Source organism: Rhinopithecus roxellana, chromosome 1 (assembly GCF_007565055.1).
Source record: "Rhinopithecus roxellana isolate Shanxi Qingling chromosome 1, ASM756505v1, whole genome shotgun sequence".
In the NCBI taxonomy this organism is placed as follows: domain Eukaryota; kingdom Metazoa; phylum Chordata; class Mammalia; order Primates; family Cercopithecidae; genus Rhinopithecus; species Rhinopithecus roxellana.
Genome location: NC_044549.1, coordinates 107807233 through 107824959, shown reverse-complemented (window position 1 = coordinate 107824959; position 17727 = coordinate 107807233). Strand labels below are relative to the sequence as shown.

At 40.9% G+C, this 17727-nt stretch overlaps 1 protein-coding gene and 1 long non-coding RNA gene across 4 annotated transcripts; one reads left to right on the top strand and one right to left on the bottom strand.

Moving 5' to 3' along the window:
* Positions 1 to 239: 239 nt before the first annotated feature.
* TM4SF1 (transmembrane 4 L six family member 1) lies at positions 240 to 12646 on the bottom strand. Of its 3 annotated transcripts, none has more exons than XM_030928949.1 (6): positions 12632 to 12646; positions 8567 to 8821; positions 6877 to 6966; positions 6640 to 6785; positions 2917 to 3097; positions 240 to 1076 (listed from the first exon to the last, which is right to left on the bottom strand). In XM_030928949.1, the coding sequence occupies exons 2-6, from the start codon at positions 8741 to 8743 to the stop codon at positions 1062 to 1064; spliced, it is 609 nt and encodes a 202-aa protein (XP_030784809.1). In that variant the 5' UTR covers positions 8744 to 8821; positions 12632 to 12646; the 3' UTR covers positions 240 to 1061. The 3 variants fall into 3 exon arrangements, with proteins under 3 accessions (XP_030784809.1, XP_030784804.1, XP_010355138.2); XM_030928944.1 differs by lacking the exon at positions 12632 to 12646 and adding an exon at positions 10387 to 10501; XM_010356836.2 differs by lacking the exon at positions 12632 to 12646 and having other exon boundaries at positions 8567 to 9016.
* Positions 8974 to 16448, top strand: LOC104657089. Its single transcript, XR_004056847.1, has 3 exons — positions 8974 to 9509; positions 14863 to 15038; positions 16234 to 16448. It is a non-coding gene; the product is annotated as an uncharacterized LOC104657089 (long non-coding RNA).
* The last annotated feature ends 1279 nt before the right edge of the window (positions 16449 to 17727 follow it).

Below are 17727 nucleotides of genomic sequence, written 5' to 3'. Positions count from 1 at the left end.
CCAGGCAGGCTGATACCTGCAGCACGTGGTAGAAAGGATCACTGCCTAACTGAGGTGATGATCCCACAGGTACCGCAATGGCAATTTACAGACAGCAGAGAAAGAGGATGAGGGAGAGACAGTAGGATAAAGAAAGGAAGCCGTTAGCAACAGGGGCCACATAACCTGCAAATTGGGAACAAAAAAGGGGGGAGAACAAAAGAGAACTTTAAGAACAATGAAACTAAACAACAACAAAATGGTAGTGAATACTTTATTTTGTTGTAAACACGTTAGTTTTGAAGGTATTTCCTCGTGGTCCTCCTGCCCTCACTCCTCCCCCGTTCCTATGACGCTGATCAACTGCTTTATTCCGTTTCCCATCTTTCTTCTGGCCCAGTCATCTCAGCCTTTCTTTTTTTAAACACGTGATCCCTAGTACTCGTCTTTGGAGGACAAAGGGCTTTCCATATGCTGGAAAAATTTGAATCTCATAGTACTCACAACAACTAGCAGCATTGTAAGTTTTGATGCATTCATTTGGATTGGAACATTCTCAATCAGTCCTTCCACTCTAAGTAAATATTTGTTTCTCACAGAACACAAGGCAATTCAAAGGGCCTCTTGTTAGAGATTTAAAGGTGTATGAATGGGAAACATCATACGAGCAGTGAAAACAAAAATCTTTCCAGGTTGTCGGATTTTCTCCCTCTTGGTCTTATAAAAAGCAACTAGACATCTTTAATTTAAAAAATACATGCACATATATACAATAGTGATTGGAATGTTATTTTTATCCAAAACATTATAGAGTTTATCTGAGATATACTGAGGACTCTCACTCAGTCTGTAAATTACCCCCAGAGGGTGGTTTGTTTCCTCATTCCTTAAAAAAAAATAGGTTTACCAAATGTAAACACTGACATCCTGTGAAGATGCCAGTCTTTATAGACCTTTGTAAAAGTAGACTATGGGGAGTATGTTACACTAGTACAAAGTTTTACAAATGAATGAATACAAGTGAAATATATAAATTACAACAAAATAGAGGAAGATTGTGGCTCTGTCCTGGGGTGGTTCTTTTAGCAGTCATATTGCTGTAAAGAAAATAAAATACCATTAGGTTATAATCACGATAAATAATGATGACATTTTAGTCCTTTAAAGTCCTATTTTAAGCGAACATAAACAGACGGACCTCAGCTTCAGCAAAGCTTAGGCCAACCATACTTAGGGCTGAGACAATGCTCACGAAATGTTTCCTAAACAAAACCGGATCCCTCGTCCTCCATGAGTAAAAGCCGCAGAAAGGGCCCATGGAAACTGCAGGATACTGATGCTGCGTTGCTTTCAGTGCATGTGTGTGGAGTTTTAATCTTAGGGATTTAAAAGATAATGCCATGGAAGTTTCACACTGGTATGAGCTCAATGTGGGTAACCTTTCAAGTTAAATGCTACCGAGTTATAGACCTGACTCTTCTACGTGAAAATCTCTGCCCTTTGAAAGTGTCTTTTGTCCTATAAACAAAGGTAACAGATCTTCCCTGTAGTATCTGGGAAGAAGCCATCCCTACAGCGACTCAGCTGGGAAACCCAGTGTATTTACTACCCCAAATCAGAGGAGAGTATCACTCCCTGCCAAATCACTTCAGCCATTTTGGTCATCGGCTCTTTATGCTTGTCCCCAAAATGTACTGAGTGAGTGCATTTAGTACAAGTAATCACTTAGTTTGAACTCTGCCTTGTATGAAATTCAAGGCTAAAGGTAAGCTGCATTACAGCAATCCCCAGAGGATACTTCTCTGCCCTTCCCCAACCATATTGCTTGAAAAAAGCTCTATATTGAAGGTTTCCCACTCCCTTATTTTCTTGGAAATTTGCCAAAGAAATTATTAATCTTACTATACTTGCCTGATAAGGAAGACTAGATTTCATTTTAACTTTCCCCCAAAATTACAGAAAGTTTCCTTTTATTTTCAGCAAAGTTTTTCATGGTGGCAATGGACTTTTAATTTTCATTAAAATTTTATTTTTAATAAACTTTTAGTTTTCATCTTATTTTTAAAAGAAAATTAACAGATCTGTCACCAGAGGAGTAAATGGTTTGAAAAATATAAGACATAAAATAACCCTCTCAAAGATAGGATCAAAGCTGGACTGACATCAATTCAATAATATATATATTTTAGGAGGATATAGAAACAAGAATTTTCACTGCTACACACAAATACATTTTTTTTCTCCTAAATCATATCAGGAAACAAGTGCTTCCTGGTTTTCTTTCACAACGAAAGGCTTTTCATGAGCTGCTGTTCAAAGGCTGCTAGTGATTCTCCATACTTACTGCTTAGGCATTTTTATGACTCCTTATTAGGAAGGAATTGCAGAAAATCCAGCAGAACAGCAAGTGTGGAATAAAGGTTAAATGTAGGAGCTTTTGCATAAAATGACTCAAGGTTTGAAGCCTGTCATTTCCTGAGTAGGTGATCTTAAGCCTATGCTTAATATTTGAGTCATAGTCTTATCTGAAAAATGGGTTTAGTATAGTGCCTGATGCATGCAATGGTTGGCTATTACTTATGTATACTAGTTGGGAATATGACAGCAAACAAAGAGTAGACATCGCTTTTTTTCTGTCTCTGCAGCCAGAGCAGAGGCAGTGAATTAGATCCTGAAGGGAGTGCTGTGTCTATGGGCAGCGTGTTCCTGTGTACATAAAACCAACTGCAAAGAACTAAGACAATCCTGTGACTGTGAGACTCGAGGAAGCTTGTTACTGACAGCTAAAGTGAATGCTACAATTGTGTTGCTACAAAGATGATATCAGAATAAATGCTGGTAGGTCGAGCATGTTTGGTTTTGCCTTTTTCTTTATGCTGAAAACAATGGTATATTAACACCAGGGCCAGACTACGACATTTTTATGCAGGTTCTTACCTGTTGGCGAGAGCAGCAAAAGCCACATATGCCTCCAAGCACTCCATTTATTACTTGAATAAGACACAAGATGAATTCAATTCCACCAAGAGCCAAGAGGATAGAAAACAGAGATACATTCCATTCCACAACGTGCTTGGGTTCAGTGCACTGGGACCATGTGGAGGTATCCAGAAGGTACCTGTGGGTAAAAAGAGAAACTTCTGACACATGGCCATACTTAAGGGGATACTTCATAAACTACTTTTGTTTGGTGGTTTTTCATTCGAAAAAAAAGAATGAATTTTTCAATATCCTGTGTAAGTTTCTTCTAATGCATGTCATTCCATAAAATGGAGGAAGTTAGCCCAGATCCTACTATAATGATAAACATAAAATTATAATTTATAATTTTTGACCTCTAATCTAAAGGATTACATGGTCAGAAATTCTCACCTTATAATGATGTTTATATTCCCTAACAGACATCTGAATTCTTATAAACAAAAATAAATATGCAGAACTGTATTTATGCTGTGTTTAAAGCTAGGTAAAATTCATGTATGTGTATGGAAGTAAACTATGAGCAAATGCGGAAAAATGAAAATAATTCATGTGCTAACGTAGAGTAATTATAGGTGTTTTTAAAAACTGTTTTCCAATTTTATTGTTGTTATTGATATAAAGATGGGTATTTGTATTCAATATTGAGTGAATACTTAGAAAATACAATCTCTTTAGGCTAGTTTTTTTTAACTTTAAAATATTAATTTAGATCATTTTATTACATCTCAATTTGTTACTTTTGAAAATTTTCCAAATTCTGGCCAGTTTGGAGATTTAATATGCTAGAATTTTTCAGTTGAGACCTTTGGAACAAAGCTATTTTTTGCTTTTAAGGAATAAATTAATTTGCAACATGAAGCACAGGGATTAAACCTAACTGATTTGATAGTTCTTTACTTTTTTTTTGAGACGGAGTCTCACTCTGTTGCCCAGGCTGGAGTGCAATGGCGCGATCTTGGCTCATTGCAACCTCTGCCCCCCAGGTTCAAGCCATTCTCCCGCCTCAGCCTCCCAAAGTGCTGGGATTATAGGCATGAACCACCACGCCCGGCTGATGCCTCTTCACTTTCATGATGCTGTGCCCAGGGGTCCATAGTAGCAGGTAGCACATTGCATTCGCTCATTCAACAAAGATTATTGAGCACTCAGTGTGAGTCTGACACTGAGCCAGAGCTGGGGATATAATGGAGCACAGAGCACGGGCTCTGTCCTGAAAGAGCATGGCTCTAAAGGAAGAGACAAGTCACAAGTAATCTCAATGCAACAGATATGCTGATCAGTAAACAAAGTATGGAAGAGCCACAGAGGAAGGGCATCTAACCTAGTCCAGGGAGAACACCTGCTTATATATCTATTCAATAAGGCTGAGCTCCATGAAGGTAGGAGCCAGACCTATTCATCATTGTATATCCAGCCGCTAGAATAGTATCTGACACACAATAGCCCCTCAACACATTTTAAAAGCAGTTGAATGATAAATAACAACATGAAGTTATTTTGTGAAATATCAGCAAACCATACTGAGGTGATATCTGACTACAGATTATAGGATTTAGTCAATTTTATAAATACCTGGATATTCTTCCAGTATGAATTCTACTTCTAATAGCTTTCCTAGAATTTCAGCCTTTGCTAAAGAGTATTTGGATTCTTAACGAAATATAATACAATCATGTGGGAAAATCAAGGTTTGCCTTGATTCCACAAAGAGGCCTGGTGTAATTCTTTTCTCATCACGACTTCCTGCCACAACAGAACAAAGGGGCTTGGAATTTGAGACCTAACTTTAGAATAGTTTATTGAGCCAATCAGAGATTATAGTTGTTCATTTCAAAAAAAGTTCTGTCTTTGTGGCCCTGTCTTGCTGCATGTCAGCAGAACAAAAATCTGTATTTTCAGGTTGCAATGTAAAAAAAATTCTTTTGCTCTACCTGACTCCCAGGCAACTAACCTGTGGCTTGTGACTGTTAGTTATTTCCCATATTGAAATCCTTGGACAGTTTTAAATGAAGAATGACGTAGAAGAGAAGGAAGGTTTCTTGTAGAATCCATGGTGGATAATGGGAGGGGCAAACAGTCAAATAGCTATAAAAACCATTTAGCAATACTACCACCGCTTCCTGCTTTATGGCTGCATAAGTCATGACTTTTCTTAGAAGTATGTTTGTGCAATAGCTTTGTATGTTTGCACATATGTGAATAGCCATTTTCTACGAGTACATCCAGTATATTCTGATAAAAGCTGAGTCATGATTGATCACAGTTTTGAACATCAAAATTTCAAACTTCCATAAGTATCAATTTTCCTTCAAAGGCTACCATTGGGTTATGTTTATTGTAAGGTAGTAGATAATATTAACAGTTAACAGTGGCAGTTGCTCACGATGTGGCAGCCTCTGTGGGGAACATTTTACATATTATTTTATTAATTCTCATGACAATTGCAATTGATTTTGTTTTGCCAGTGGAGTAACTGAGATGCAGAGAGCTCAGTTCACCTTTTCCTGTAGGTAAGTGGAGAGCTAGGATTAAACCTAGGTAATTCAAATTCATGATCTCATAACTATGCTAAATTTATGAGATTCCTATATCCTCACTACATCCTTTAAATTCATAGGGACAAACACTCTTGATAATATAATTAGTTATTAATATTATTTTTAATCATGAATCTCAAAACTAAACCTTTCAAAATTCATTCAGAAAGTTGAGTAGGGAAAAAGTAAACTCAGAATCAACTCCTGCTCAAAGAAACATGTCATTCATTCATCACCACATACATGCATTTCTATCAGCTGTGCTGTTTCTGTTCTTGATAACTGATAGAAAAAATTAGTATCAACATAGAACGGTGGAACAGCACCAATTATCCTGATATTACAATTGTGAATAGGCCTTACTTATATAGCTTAGTAACTAAAAAAGGGGGCATTGTACATAGTTCATATGTTTTATATGAGTGTATGTGTGTATAGGGGTAAGGGCATGATTTGCCCTGGGTTTGGGTTAAATTCATATAGTTGCCATTCTTGTTATATATGGATTCTATAATACTTTCTTATAAGACAGTAAAATGTATTACACATAATCAGGCAATTGTTCTGGTATAATGTATGAAGTAATTGAGATGTACTGTGTGAACACAAACTCTACATCTAGACTGCCTGGGTTCAAATGCTAACCACCGCTTTCTGGCAACGTGACCTGGAATGAGTTACTTCATCTCTCTGGGATTTCGTTTCCTCATCTTTAAAATAGGAAGTCACTTCATAGGGTTATTATGAGGACTGAATTACGATTCTATTCAAAAGCACTTTGTATTTGGGAAGCTGAGGAAAGAATATTGCTTGAGCTCAGGAGTTAGAGGCTGCAGTAAGCTATGATTGTGCCACTGCATTCTGGCCTGGGTGACAGATCAAGACCCTGTCTCTGGGAAAAAAAAAAAAAAGAAAGAAAGAAAGAAAGAAAGAGAAGAAGCATTTAGAACTTGCTTAGGTCAGGGACTGGGCATCCATCCTTGGATACCTATTACCTAAACCATGCCTGAGTCAGTGAGAATAAACAGTGGCTAGGTGGGTGGATGGATGGATAAGTGGATGCCTATCTGGTTTGATGGAGCTGCCACTATATACATGTGGTGGATAAAAATGTGTAGCCATGTAGAGAATAATTACGTACTGGCCCTCGGTGCTGGCAAAGGTGTAGTTCCACTGGCCGAAGGAATCAAGACATAGTGGTCCTTCTGCCAAGCCAAGGGCTGCCACAATGACACAGTAGCCAGATCCTGCAATTCCAATGAGAGCAGCCAGTACAGAAGAAAGCATCTAGGGAAAAGGAGAAACACAGGAAGTGAGCCACAGAATGCCACAGCTACATCTTAGGAGTCATTTTCACCACCAAGGCAGGAGGACCTACCGCACATCGTTTGCCACAATTTTCATGGCCACAGCAGCCACAGCAGTCATCCTGTTCCAACCCAATGAAGACAAATGCTGGCAGGAGCATCTGGTTAGGAAACAAACAAAGTCAAGTCATTGACTTGCCCAGGCTCATATGGGTCGGGTTAGGCATCTCTTGGTAAAATATATTTATTTCTATTGATGTTAACTGGCTTTGATTAGGTTGACCAAGTATCTCAAAGAATGTAAGCCTCTGAGGAGGAAAAAAAACACATCTAAATGTCATATCTGCTTGTTTTCAAGTAATCTGTCAAAGCACTTTTTAGGGTGAGGGTGTAACATGGGAGGAGTAAAATAATAAACTATAAATGTGTTTATTCCACAAGAGTTTGTCATACAGTCCTAGATACAAATTCTGTTTTGGAAATAGTAAACCCTTTTATTAAATCTAATTTTTTCCCCTTGTAAAATGCAGAAGATACCAACAAATCTTTAATAGAATAACTGAAACTTTTTTGTAAATGGGAGACATGAAAGCTATATATAATAAATATGAACTGCTTCCTTGATTGTACAAATGCATAGTTTTAACTTAACATTATTAAGCTCTTAAGATAAAGTAAGCATGAAATACTTCAGGTTCAAGATCGAAAGAAACTTAAGTGTGATGTTATGTTTAAGACAAATAATCATGTTAACAAGATAATAATGCTTAAATCTCAGGCAGACGGGCACAGTGGCTCATGCCTGTAATCCCAGCACTTTGGGAGGCCAAGGTAGGAGGATCACTTGGGCCCATGAGTTCAAGACCAGCCTGGGCAACATGGTGAAACCCCATCTTATTAAATAAAATAAAATTAAATAAAATCTCATTAAATAGATAATTTAGGGCAGATTTGCCATGTCATAATCAGTGTATTAGGTTTAAACGTTTTAGTATCTTTTACTTGATTAAGAAAATGTATCATGTATGGTGCCATTCCATAAAATTTCTCTTTAAAATTTTTAATCCCAGTACTTTAAAGTAGCAAAATTAAGTTTGTTCACATTCTTTCCATGCTGTGGTTGAAGCTAATGCTTTCAGCTCCCAGGATGGCAGAGAATTTCCTTTCACTTCAATCAAAAACAAATCTTGGAAAAAACAACACATTCCACTGTTAGCTTCAGACACCGACCTGCTGCTAACTGTAGGGTTTTTCCAAGATGCCACACCCCAGCCTTACATAAAGGAGAAAGCTTAGAGTTCTTTTAAAATAGCAGTGCACTCACAATTCATTATTTTTCCCTATCACAGATGGCTGAAAATAAACAGTAGAGAATTTGGATTCAAAACTGTTGATTTAGGCAGAGAACCAGCCAACCCCTCCCGGCTCCCCAGAGCAAATGTTAAATGACTACCCACTCTAGCAGAAACTCTATAGTCTCTCAAATCTGATTTAAGAGCGAATATCTGTTTCCTACCTATAGAGTTTAGCAAAAAGGCAGTTCACTTTTAGTTGAAAGAGAGTTTTGTAAAACAACATCTAATAAAATTACTAGGCTATACTGTACTTACCTCGCTTTTGTATAATCTGCTTTCAAAGGAATGAACAACAAAAATGTCCCTTGATTTGGAAATATGCATTGCAAAAAACTTTCCATGAAAATACATAATTAAAACATCTAGGAAACAGGAGAGAATTCAGTAATAATCCTGAACGACTTACCAGCAGGCCCCCTCCTACGATGCCAGAAAAGAACCACACGAAGCGGCTGAGGTGGTTTTCAGAGGCATACCTTGTTTCCCCATTGGGAAAGTAAAGCAAAATATTAGCTGTAATGCACAGGAGGGCGAGCCCCACCACAGAATGTCCGATGCATCGTGCACACTTCCCGTAGCACATGGTGGTCTGCTAGGTTTTCTCCCCTTTCTCTTTGTCTTCAGCTCAGTGATACCCCAAATTAGATGAAAGCGTGCCCGTCTGGTGGAGAAACCAAACACCACTCTCAGCCCATTCCTGCTACCTCTTAAATACTGCAATTCTTAGTCACTGAGTGGATGAGGTACTTTGCTTTCATTGGTCCTAATGGCAGGCTCTGGCTGTGGTGCGAAGAGGCAGGGGGAATGTCCCGCCCTTCAGACGAAATCCTTGGGACAGGCAAAACCAGGGGCAGGACGTGAGAAACAGCCTCAGTTATAGGCAACAGGGAAAATGATTAATCTTGAACAAGGCATTGACTGTGCAACTCCTCCACAAGATAAAGAATCAACAGGAAAGCCTAACATGACTTTCCAGTAACTGCCAAGTGTCTGAGATGCGACAGCCCTGGTTGAGGCTTTGAAAGACAGTGGGCTGTGCCCCTGCTCCATGCAGCTGTCTGGACAGCTTCCAGTTTGAGAGCTCTGTGTTCATTTCTACCTTTGCACTGATTTAATTTACAACCTGGGGCAAATCTCCTGAGCTCATTTCCTTGCCTATTAAATACAAGGTGTCTGAGACATCACCCATGGGTTTGAGGAGGCTGTTGGGGAAACTACAGAGCAAACTTCTTTACTCTGCCTACTAGCAAGCTCTGCAGGATGGATTTCAGCGTTCAGCCTCCCTGGATATCTGCCCTTAAAACAAATCTGCACAACGGAGGCGGCATCAGTCAGCACAAAGGGCTCAGGTGCTTTTTAAAAATTATTGAGTGTTGCTGTCAGGAAAAGCAATGCCAGGAAGGGCCAAGGAAGGTTTAAAGCATGGGACAAAAATAAAAAGAGGAAGAAGAGAGGGGGAGGAAGAGAATGAGAGGGAAAGAGGAAAGGAGGAAGGAAAGAAGAGAGGGAGGGAGGGAGGGAAGAGAAGAGGGAGGGAGGAAGGGAGGAAGGAAGAAAGGGAGGGAGGGAGGGAGGAAGGAAGGAAGGAGGGAGGGAGGGAGGAAAGGAGGGAGGGGGAGAAAAAAGTAAGAGAAAGGGACTTGGCAAGCAGAGTGGAGAAACAAGGTTCAGAGAAACAGAACTGACTAGGACTGTCACAATCCACACAGAGGTAAACAGATGGTTTACCCAGCCAGATCCTGAGACCAGCTTCCACAGGCTCCCCACACAGGGCAGATAAGGGGTGTTAGACTAACTTTCTATGTGGTTACCTTGCAGAAGGAGGGGCTGGGCACTGAATAAATTTAAGCCTTGAACAGCAGATTGCACCAGCCAATGGATGGCGGTGGGAGGTGGACAGGGTGGTTGGGTAGGGCCAAGACTGGAGGGCCTGGTCACCAGGACAGGATAGAGAGTACAGAAAATAGAAAAGGCTCAAGGTAGGGAGGCTTTAGCTTAGAAGAAGGTGAATGAGGTTCGTGAATCTAGAGTCTGAAGGATTTGACCCGAAACTAGAGCGTGGGACACATACCAAATTTGAGGAGACTAGCTGTGGTTCATGACATGGCATGGGACCAGAGGAGAGCCCAAGAAGTGTGGCCTCAGCACACTAACAGGGGTGAAGCCAGGATCCAGGATGGCCTGAGGAAATAAATCAGTGGAGTTGGGAAGCCTGGAACCACCCACCTGCTCAGGCAGAGGCAGGCAAATCCTCACAAGAGTGCCACTGGGTCACCACCATGTGTCCAACAACAGGGAACGTGTGTTCGGCCTGACAGCTTGGAGACAGGATTCCATTGGTGACAGAGCCTGGGCCCTATGGGTGAATGACAGCTTGCTTTGTTGAAGCGTAATCATTGCAACTCTACTCTCTGCTGATCTATCCCACCTGGGGCCAAAACGGGGAAAACTGATTCTTAAACTGATATGGTTAGGCTTTGTGTCCCCACCCAAATCTCATCTTGAATTGTAATCCCCATATGTCAAGTGAGAGACTAGAGAGAGGGAACTGAATCATGGGGGCAGTTTCCCCCATGCTGTTCTTGTGATAATGAGTTCTCATCAGATCTGACAGTTTTATAAGGAGCTCTTCCCCGTTCTCTCAACACTTCTCTTTCCTGCTGCCTTGTAAACAAAGTGTCTTGCTTCTCCTTCACCTTCCGCCATAATTGAAAGTTTCCTGAGACTTCCCCAACCATGCAGAACTGTGAGTCAATTAAACTTCTTTCCTTTATAAATTACCCAGTCTCAGACAGTTCTTTGTAGCAGTGTGAAAATGGATTAAAACGACGACTTTGCCCTCAAGTGCTTAAATCTCTTTCTGTCTTCTTTCCACCATCTCCAAGTCAGTAGGGAATGGAGAAGAGTGAGGGACTTGGAAAGAGAAAGCCTGGAGTGAGACCCCCAGCTCTGCTATATTTCAGCTGTGTGGACTCAGTCCAGTCACTTACATTCCAGGACTGTTTGCTAATCTATAAGACAAAGGGCAGGGCTAGATCAGTAGTTCTTGGAAGGTTTTTGAGAATCTTAAAATAAAAAATAAAGATTTTTTGAAAATCTTAGAATAAAACCCTCTCCCCAGAAAAAAGAAACATACATGCAGCAGGATGCTGCTCATATGTGACTTCGTCAAAGAAGTCCTCTCTGAAGACCTATCTAGTGAAGATATTCCTCTATCTCCAGTTATGCTCCATCACGTTACCCTGCTGTATTATCATCACAGAATTTATCAGCCTCTGAAGTTACTCTGTGTATTTGCTTCTTTCCTTTTCTGTTGGTGTCTCACCTCCCAACTGAGTGCAGACACCTTCTGCCTTGTCCACCATTGTTTCCCCAGTGTCTGGAGCATGTCTGGTGCATAATAGGTGCTCAGTAATAGTATTGAAGAGTTGGGTGAATAAAGTAAGTGAATCTATGAGTTTTTAAGCCTCTTGTTAACCAGGCTGATGCTCCAGTCTCCCCACCCTCAATTTTATTATGCCTCTCTGTGAACTCAAGATCTCCCAGCCTCTCACACTATTGCTCCCAGGCCCTACCACTGTCTGGTTGTTTGATTTGGGGCAAGCTATTAACCATTGTGTACTGTGTACCTCTATTTCTATAATTCATTCATTCACCAACATCTGTTGATTCCTACTATGTGTTGTAAGTTCTGAGGTTATAGCAGTAAGCAAAGCAAACAACGAAATTCCTACCTTTAAGGAGTATCCACTCTATCAGAAAGAGGGAGGCAAATAAAAAATAATAAGTAAAATACAGAGGGTATTAGATGGTGATAAGAGCAGAAAAGGGAAATAGGTGGGAGGAGAAGGCCTTACTAGAGGACCTCTCTGAGACAAATAATAGAATCTGCCTCACAGGGTTCTGGTATGCAGAACTGAGTCAATGTGTGTAAAGCTTGAAGATTCTGGCATTTAGCAGTCACTCAAAAAATGTTACTTATGATTATTTACTATTTTTATCAGCCTGCTCTCTCAGAGGAGATGTCTCTACTTTATCTGTGATTCATTATATTTGCTTTTCTGGGATTCCATCATTCCAATATATGTTGGATTCCTTTGTTATCTTTCCCAATAAATTTTAAAATACTGGACTTCCCCCAGTTACTAGTAAAACTCATTTCTAGCTCCTTCATCCCCTCTGGAATCACCCTTAATCCATGACACCCTTGGAAGCAGTGGTTTTTACTGCATCACAGAACTGCAGGTTCCAGAGCATGAGCTGCTGTTTCTCAGCCCCATGTTTTGGATATGCCAAAACTGCCAGAAAGGCCCTGCTATTCCTGCCCAGCCTACCCTACCCCTGCCTTGTTACCCTGACTGAACTTGTTACTTCATCCATGATGCCTTTCATCACACCCCTGCCTGCTTCCCCCAACCACCCCACCGTCCGCCTGCTCATGACTCCCGCTTTGTTCTTATACACAACACACCTCCATGGCAGCCCCGATCCGACCACGATGCGCAAGTGTGTATCCTCCTTAGCTTCCTTCACTGAAGTCTCAGAGAGCAGGGACCTTCTATTTTCTTCTTTGAGGACACAGCGGCTAGCACAGTGTCAGGCATTTAGTTGACTCTCAATTAATATTTGCCAAATTTTGTTCAGATGAAGAGGGAAGTTGAATATGTTCAGTTCTAAGATTATCTGCATTTAAGCAAAGTCAAAACATCTTATGAAAAGTTAGGGAAAATTGACATTTACTGTATTTAAATTAGAAAATGTTCAATTTTACCTATCATTAACATAAGCAACTGGTATATGCTTCTTAGCATTAGCTCTTTCAACGTTTTCATGCACAGACTGTGGCTTGCAGAATAATTCCAGGGGAAACTCCTTTTGCTTATATCAAGTGCTATATAAGCATAGATTTTCATGCTGAAAGAAGCCTCAATAGAGTGAACGGAATCATTATGGCCATTTTATAGTTAATCCCACAGGGGTTAAAAACTCTTCCCAAGGTCATCTAGCTAGTTTGCAGTGGAATTGGGTTACCTTTAAGAATTAACATAAACAGTCTATGATTCTATGTGATTGTGTGATTCTAGGAGGAAGATTTGAACTCAGATCTCTTGCACCCTAGTTGTGTTTTTTCCACATGTATTTCTCCTTCCTTGTAGATTCTTACTCATTTGAACACGACAAATGTAATGATTCCTATAGAGTAACTATGCTCTTTAGAGCCTTCTGATTATATTATAGAAGCCAGTTGAGTTACCTAAAACAAAGGGGCATTAATTACAAACTTCAAAGGTGGGGATGCAGATAGGACGATGGAACTCATGGATAGGGCAACAAAGGTCTGAAAATTCTGAATGTCCTACTCCACATTTTACATTTTTGACTCTTTCTATTCATATACTTTATTCTTCTTAGTGCAGTCTCATTGTCTCTGGTTCTCAGTTCACACACAAAACATATGGTTACTGACAATTCTGAAGTTTATGGTTTTCTCAGTTCAAGAGATTCATCCCAAGTCCAGATTGTGAGAGAGGGGACATGCATTGGACAAGACCAGGCCAGGTGTCCATGCCTGTGGGGTCAGGTGCCCATGCCTGTGGGACCAGGCTCCCATGCCTGTGGGGCCTGCATAAACTTGGCTGCTGGGAGCCATCCCTGCAACCAGGTACATGGAGGAGAAGTCGTTCTCAGGAAAAGGTGAGTGTGGGACCAGGCAGGGAAGCCAGTTGCTGTCCTTTATTTGGAACTATAATCAGGGCAGACAACCACAGTAAAGAGATGCAGAGGCAGGGAGCAGTGTAAAACCACCTTACACACAGCTTCCTGGCTTTCCCCTCACTTTAGGTAATAGCTCAAATTATTATTGGGCTAAAAAATAAGCTCTGTTGGCCCAATTAAACCAGAATTTATCACCAATTCCCTATCTCTATCTGGTAATTTTAGTTCAACATTGCTCAGCTGATGGCTCATTAAGCCAAGAACTCTCCCAGGTCTCAGTTGCCATTTTCAGACAAGACACCTCCTGAGGTGCCTGTCCTATGGTCTGAAGCTCAAGATGTGGCTCTGGGTCTCCCTTCCTGAGGGCTAGCTACTCAGAAGCGCTGGTCTGACTTCCTGTTGAATGAGTGAGCTGATGGCATCCAGGGCACCTAGGACATCTACTGCACAAATACTTGAAGGGGGAAGGACTCTCATGTTCTGCTTTGAGTATCATTTCCCTGGGTTGAATAATTAGAGCCTGGCATGTGAGATGTGGAGGGCTTCAAAGACCATTTGACTTTCAACAGAAAATGGTCTATGGTCTAAAGCGACACACCCTGATTCAGCCCAAGGGAAATAGAATGTCTATGGGTGAGGCCAAGAATCTGCATTTTAAGTAAGTCCCTCAAATGACTCCAGTGCACAAGCAGAGTTGAAGTTCACTGATGTAGGTGGCCCAACTTTCTAGTTTTATACGTGAGGCTACACAAGTCCATCAAGGTTCATTTCAATTGAGAAGAAAAATCATTGATTAAAATAAAAAACCCTAAAAAATTTAAACTGATGAATTAATGTGTTTGCACCTTTTGAACCTGGTTCACCAAGTGGTTCTTTGTGAGATAGGAGAAGTAGCAGGCCACTTCCAGTTCCTCTCTCTGTCTGATGAGAGACCAGTTCCTCCCTGGGAAAAGTGGGAAGTTCTCTCATGCTGGCCTCCTTCCCCAGATCACAGCTGCCTTTGGGGAGAATGACAAAACTGTTTAGAGTTCCTTGTTAATACGTACCCACTTTCTGTGCATTCAGGGGAAGGGGAGTGTGGAGTGGAAGGAGAGTAGGCACATGCAAGTCACTCTGATGCTGTAATTTAAATTTACAGCTCCCTTGTGCAAAGCTGTTTACAGGTGAGGAAACTGAAGCTCCTCTGGGGTAAGCATGCGGGCCAAAGTCACAAGGCTGGTGAGTAATTAGCCCTGGATTCCTCCTACGCAGGGCTCCCTGACTCACGTACCCATGCTCTTTCCTTCACACACTGGGTGGATTTTACTACAATGTTGATCAGATTTGGGGACTGTTTCTTTGGCATTTCTAAATAACATAACTTTGAGACATTAATCACTTGGATTCTACTTTAATTCAACGAATGATTTTAAGGTTAACCTGATATCTCAAAATTAAAGTGACAGCTCCTGTTCTACAAACTTGGTTTTATTGTAGCAAAATAGAACTATCAACAAACAAGAGATGTGTGCAATTAAAAGTTTTTAAAAGAATTGTCTAGATTCAGTAGAGGAGAGAAATAATAAAGCCTATTTTCATTTCCTTTACCCTGGTCTAACTTATAAAAGGATTTCCCTACCTGTGTCACTGGTCATGACTGCAAGTTGTCCAGGTTCTCGGTGTTTTGAACAAAGAATTGGACAAAATGCCCAGCAAAGCAAAGAATGAAGCAACAAAAGAAGAAAAGCAGGGATTTATTGAAAATGAAAGTACACTCCACAGTGTGGAAGTGGGCCCAAGCTGCAGCTCAAGGGCCCGAATACAGAACCTTCTTGGGTCCAAATACCCCCTGAAAGTTTCTCATCAGCTACTTCATGCTCACTTCATATAAATGATGTGGTAGCCTGAAATCAGTCTGATTGGCTGCAGACAGCAGACAACCAGAGGATGAAGTGAAGTTACAAAGGTCACACTCCCCTGCAAACATCTAATTGGTTTCAAAAAGCAACCAGAGGGTAGGGTGAAGTTACAAAGTTATACTTCTATACAAACTGAAGATTCCGCCCATGATCAGTCTGATCAGAGCCACAATCAGACCATCCAGAGTCTGGAGTGAAGTTACTAAGTTGTAAACAAAGACTGTACCAGCAATCAGTCTGATTTGTCGCTTACAGCCAACTTCCCATCTGCCACACAGGAAAGGTCAAAAGGCGTAGCCTCTGGTCCTTTTGTTACTGAGTAATGGAAAGTTAGGGTTTTCCTTGCAATTTCGTTCTAGGAAGTCGTCGTGAAAAGCCTTAGGTTCCCTGTCTCCAGACTTTATTCTCCTGCCTCACATGGCCTTTTGACCTTATATAAAATATGCTTGCTTTTTTGCAGAAAGATTGGGGTGGAACTCTCCACTCCTGCTTTCATATCATTTGAAGTTCAGACCAGTGAGACTTCCATCAGTTGGGAGTTGAAGATGCCACAAGGACAAGAACTGAGGATGGTTTGCTCAGAGCTGATTTTTAGACACCATTTTCCAGGGATCCCTGGTGATAGAGGAGCATTTTTTTGTGGTTGAGTTCTGAATTTAAAAGTTTCCTACTATACATTTGTTTGGTCATTTCTGTGACTTCACTACTTTCAGAGACTTGGACCAAAGCATAAATAAGAGGCAGTGTTAGCATTCTCCAAGTGATCATTCCAAGTTGGTGAGCTCATACTACACCTAGACCTCATGGCCTCGCCACTCTCAAGTCAGACTGGTTTTTGTGGCTGTCAAAGTCCAACATGGCAAATTTCCCACTGATACTAAGTGAGCTGAAAACTCAAATTACAGTTGATTTTGCCCTAGGGAATTTTACCAAGAACAGCTTTACAGCAGTGGAGAGTTGAAACGTGTGTGTGTGTGTGTGTGTGTGTGTGTGTGTGTGTGTGTGTGTGTGTGAGAGAGAGAGAGAGAGAGAGAGAGAGAGACAGAGAGAGAGAGACAGAGAGAGAGACAGAGAGAGAGACAGAGAGAGAGAGAACAAGTGAGCATATGTGTTAGAAAGACAGACACCCCCAAAAATGTGACAGATTTGGTTTGGCTACACTGCTTGCTCTTCTGGCCCAGGTGGACAGTTAACCTTCCTTCCCCCTCCCTGTTCATAGTCTCTGACTGGCTTTGATGCAGTAGAACCGAAGTCCAAATAAGCATGACCCTAGACTCTAATACAAACACCATGCTTCAGATTTCCTCCCCAGAAAGGGAGTTGAGATTCTAACCAGCTGAATCATCTAGTGACAACTCCCTTCATTGTGTTAAGTTATAAAAACATAGTTGTTCACTATGGGAACCCTGATGGGAAATCCATTCCACTTTCAGGTTAAACCGTTAGCCTGGCCTGTTTCACATGACTGTAAGATTCAACAAGGTCCTGATATTTCAATAATGCCTTCACCGTGATTTGGAAGTTACTTTTTCAGACTTAGAAGGTGAGGAAAATTTCAGTAAGAATTGCAAAGGAACTGAAAAACCAATTTGAAACATAAACACTATCTGGAATGTTTATAATGCATTTATTCCTTGCCCAATAGAAACCAAATAAGCTTCTCTGCTGAGACCCTTCAGAATAGCTGTCCCTAAGAGGAACTAAATCAGGAATTGGGGATAGCTGGCAAGAAGATTTATCAAAGCAAGCTCAGGATGTGGAATCCCTACATTGCCCTGGATCTTCTTTTGCAGGTGCAGGTTCCTAGAGTTCTTATTCACCATCCTGAGGACACCAGGAGAATAAGAAGGGTTGCAGGGCCTCGTCCTTCTTGACTTTCTCGCCCTCTGATTTCCTGACTGTCTTCTCAATGGTCCTGATGTCTTCTATAATGACTTGATGATTTTAGGAATCA

What these genes read in the sequence shown, in the direction of transcription:
- TM4SF1 (XM_030928949.1), bottom strand. Translation starts at nt 8,743, where the DNA reads ATGTGCTACGGGAAGTGTGCACGATGCATCGGACATTCTGTGGTGGGG. An exon ending in TCGTAGGAGGGGGCCTGCTG is followed by an intron (nt 6,967 to 8,566) that starts GTAAGTCGTTCA and finishes TTTCCTAACCAG; the next exon opens with ATGCTCCTGCCAGCATTTGT. An exon ending in TTTGCCAGCACCGAGGGCCA is followed by an intron (nt 3,098 to 6,639) that starts GTACGTAATTAT and finishes TTTTACCCACAG; the next exon opens with GTACCTTCTGGATACCTCCA.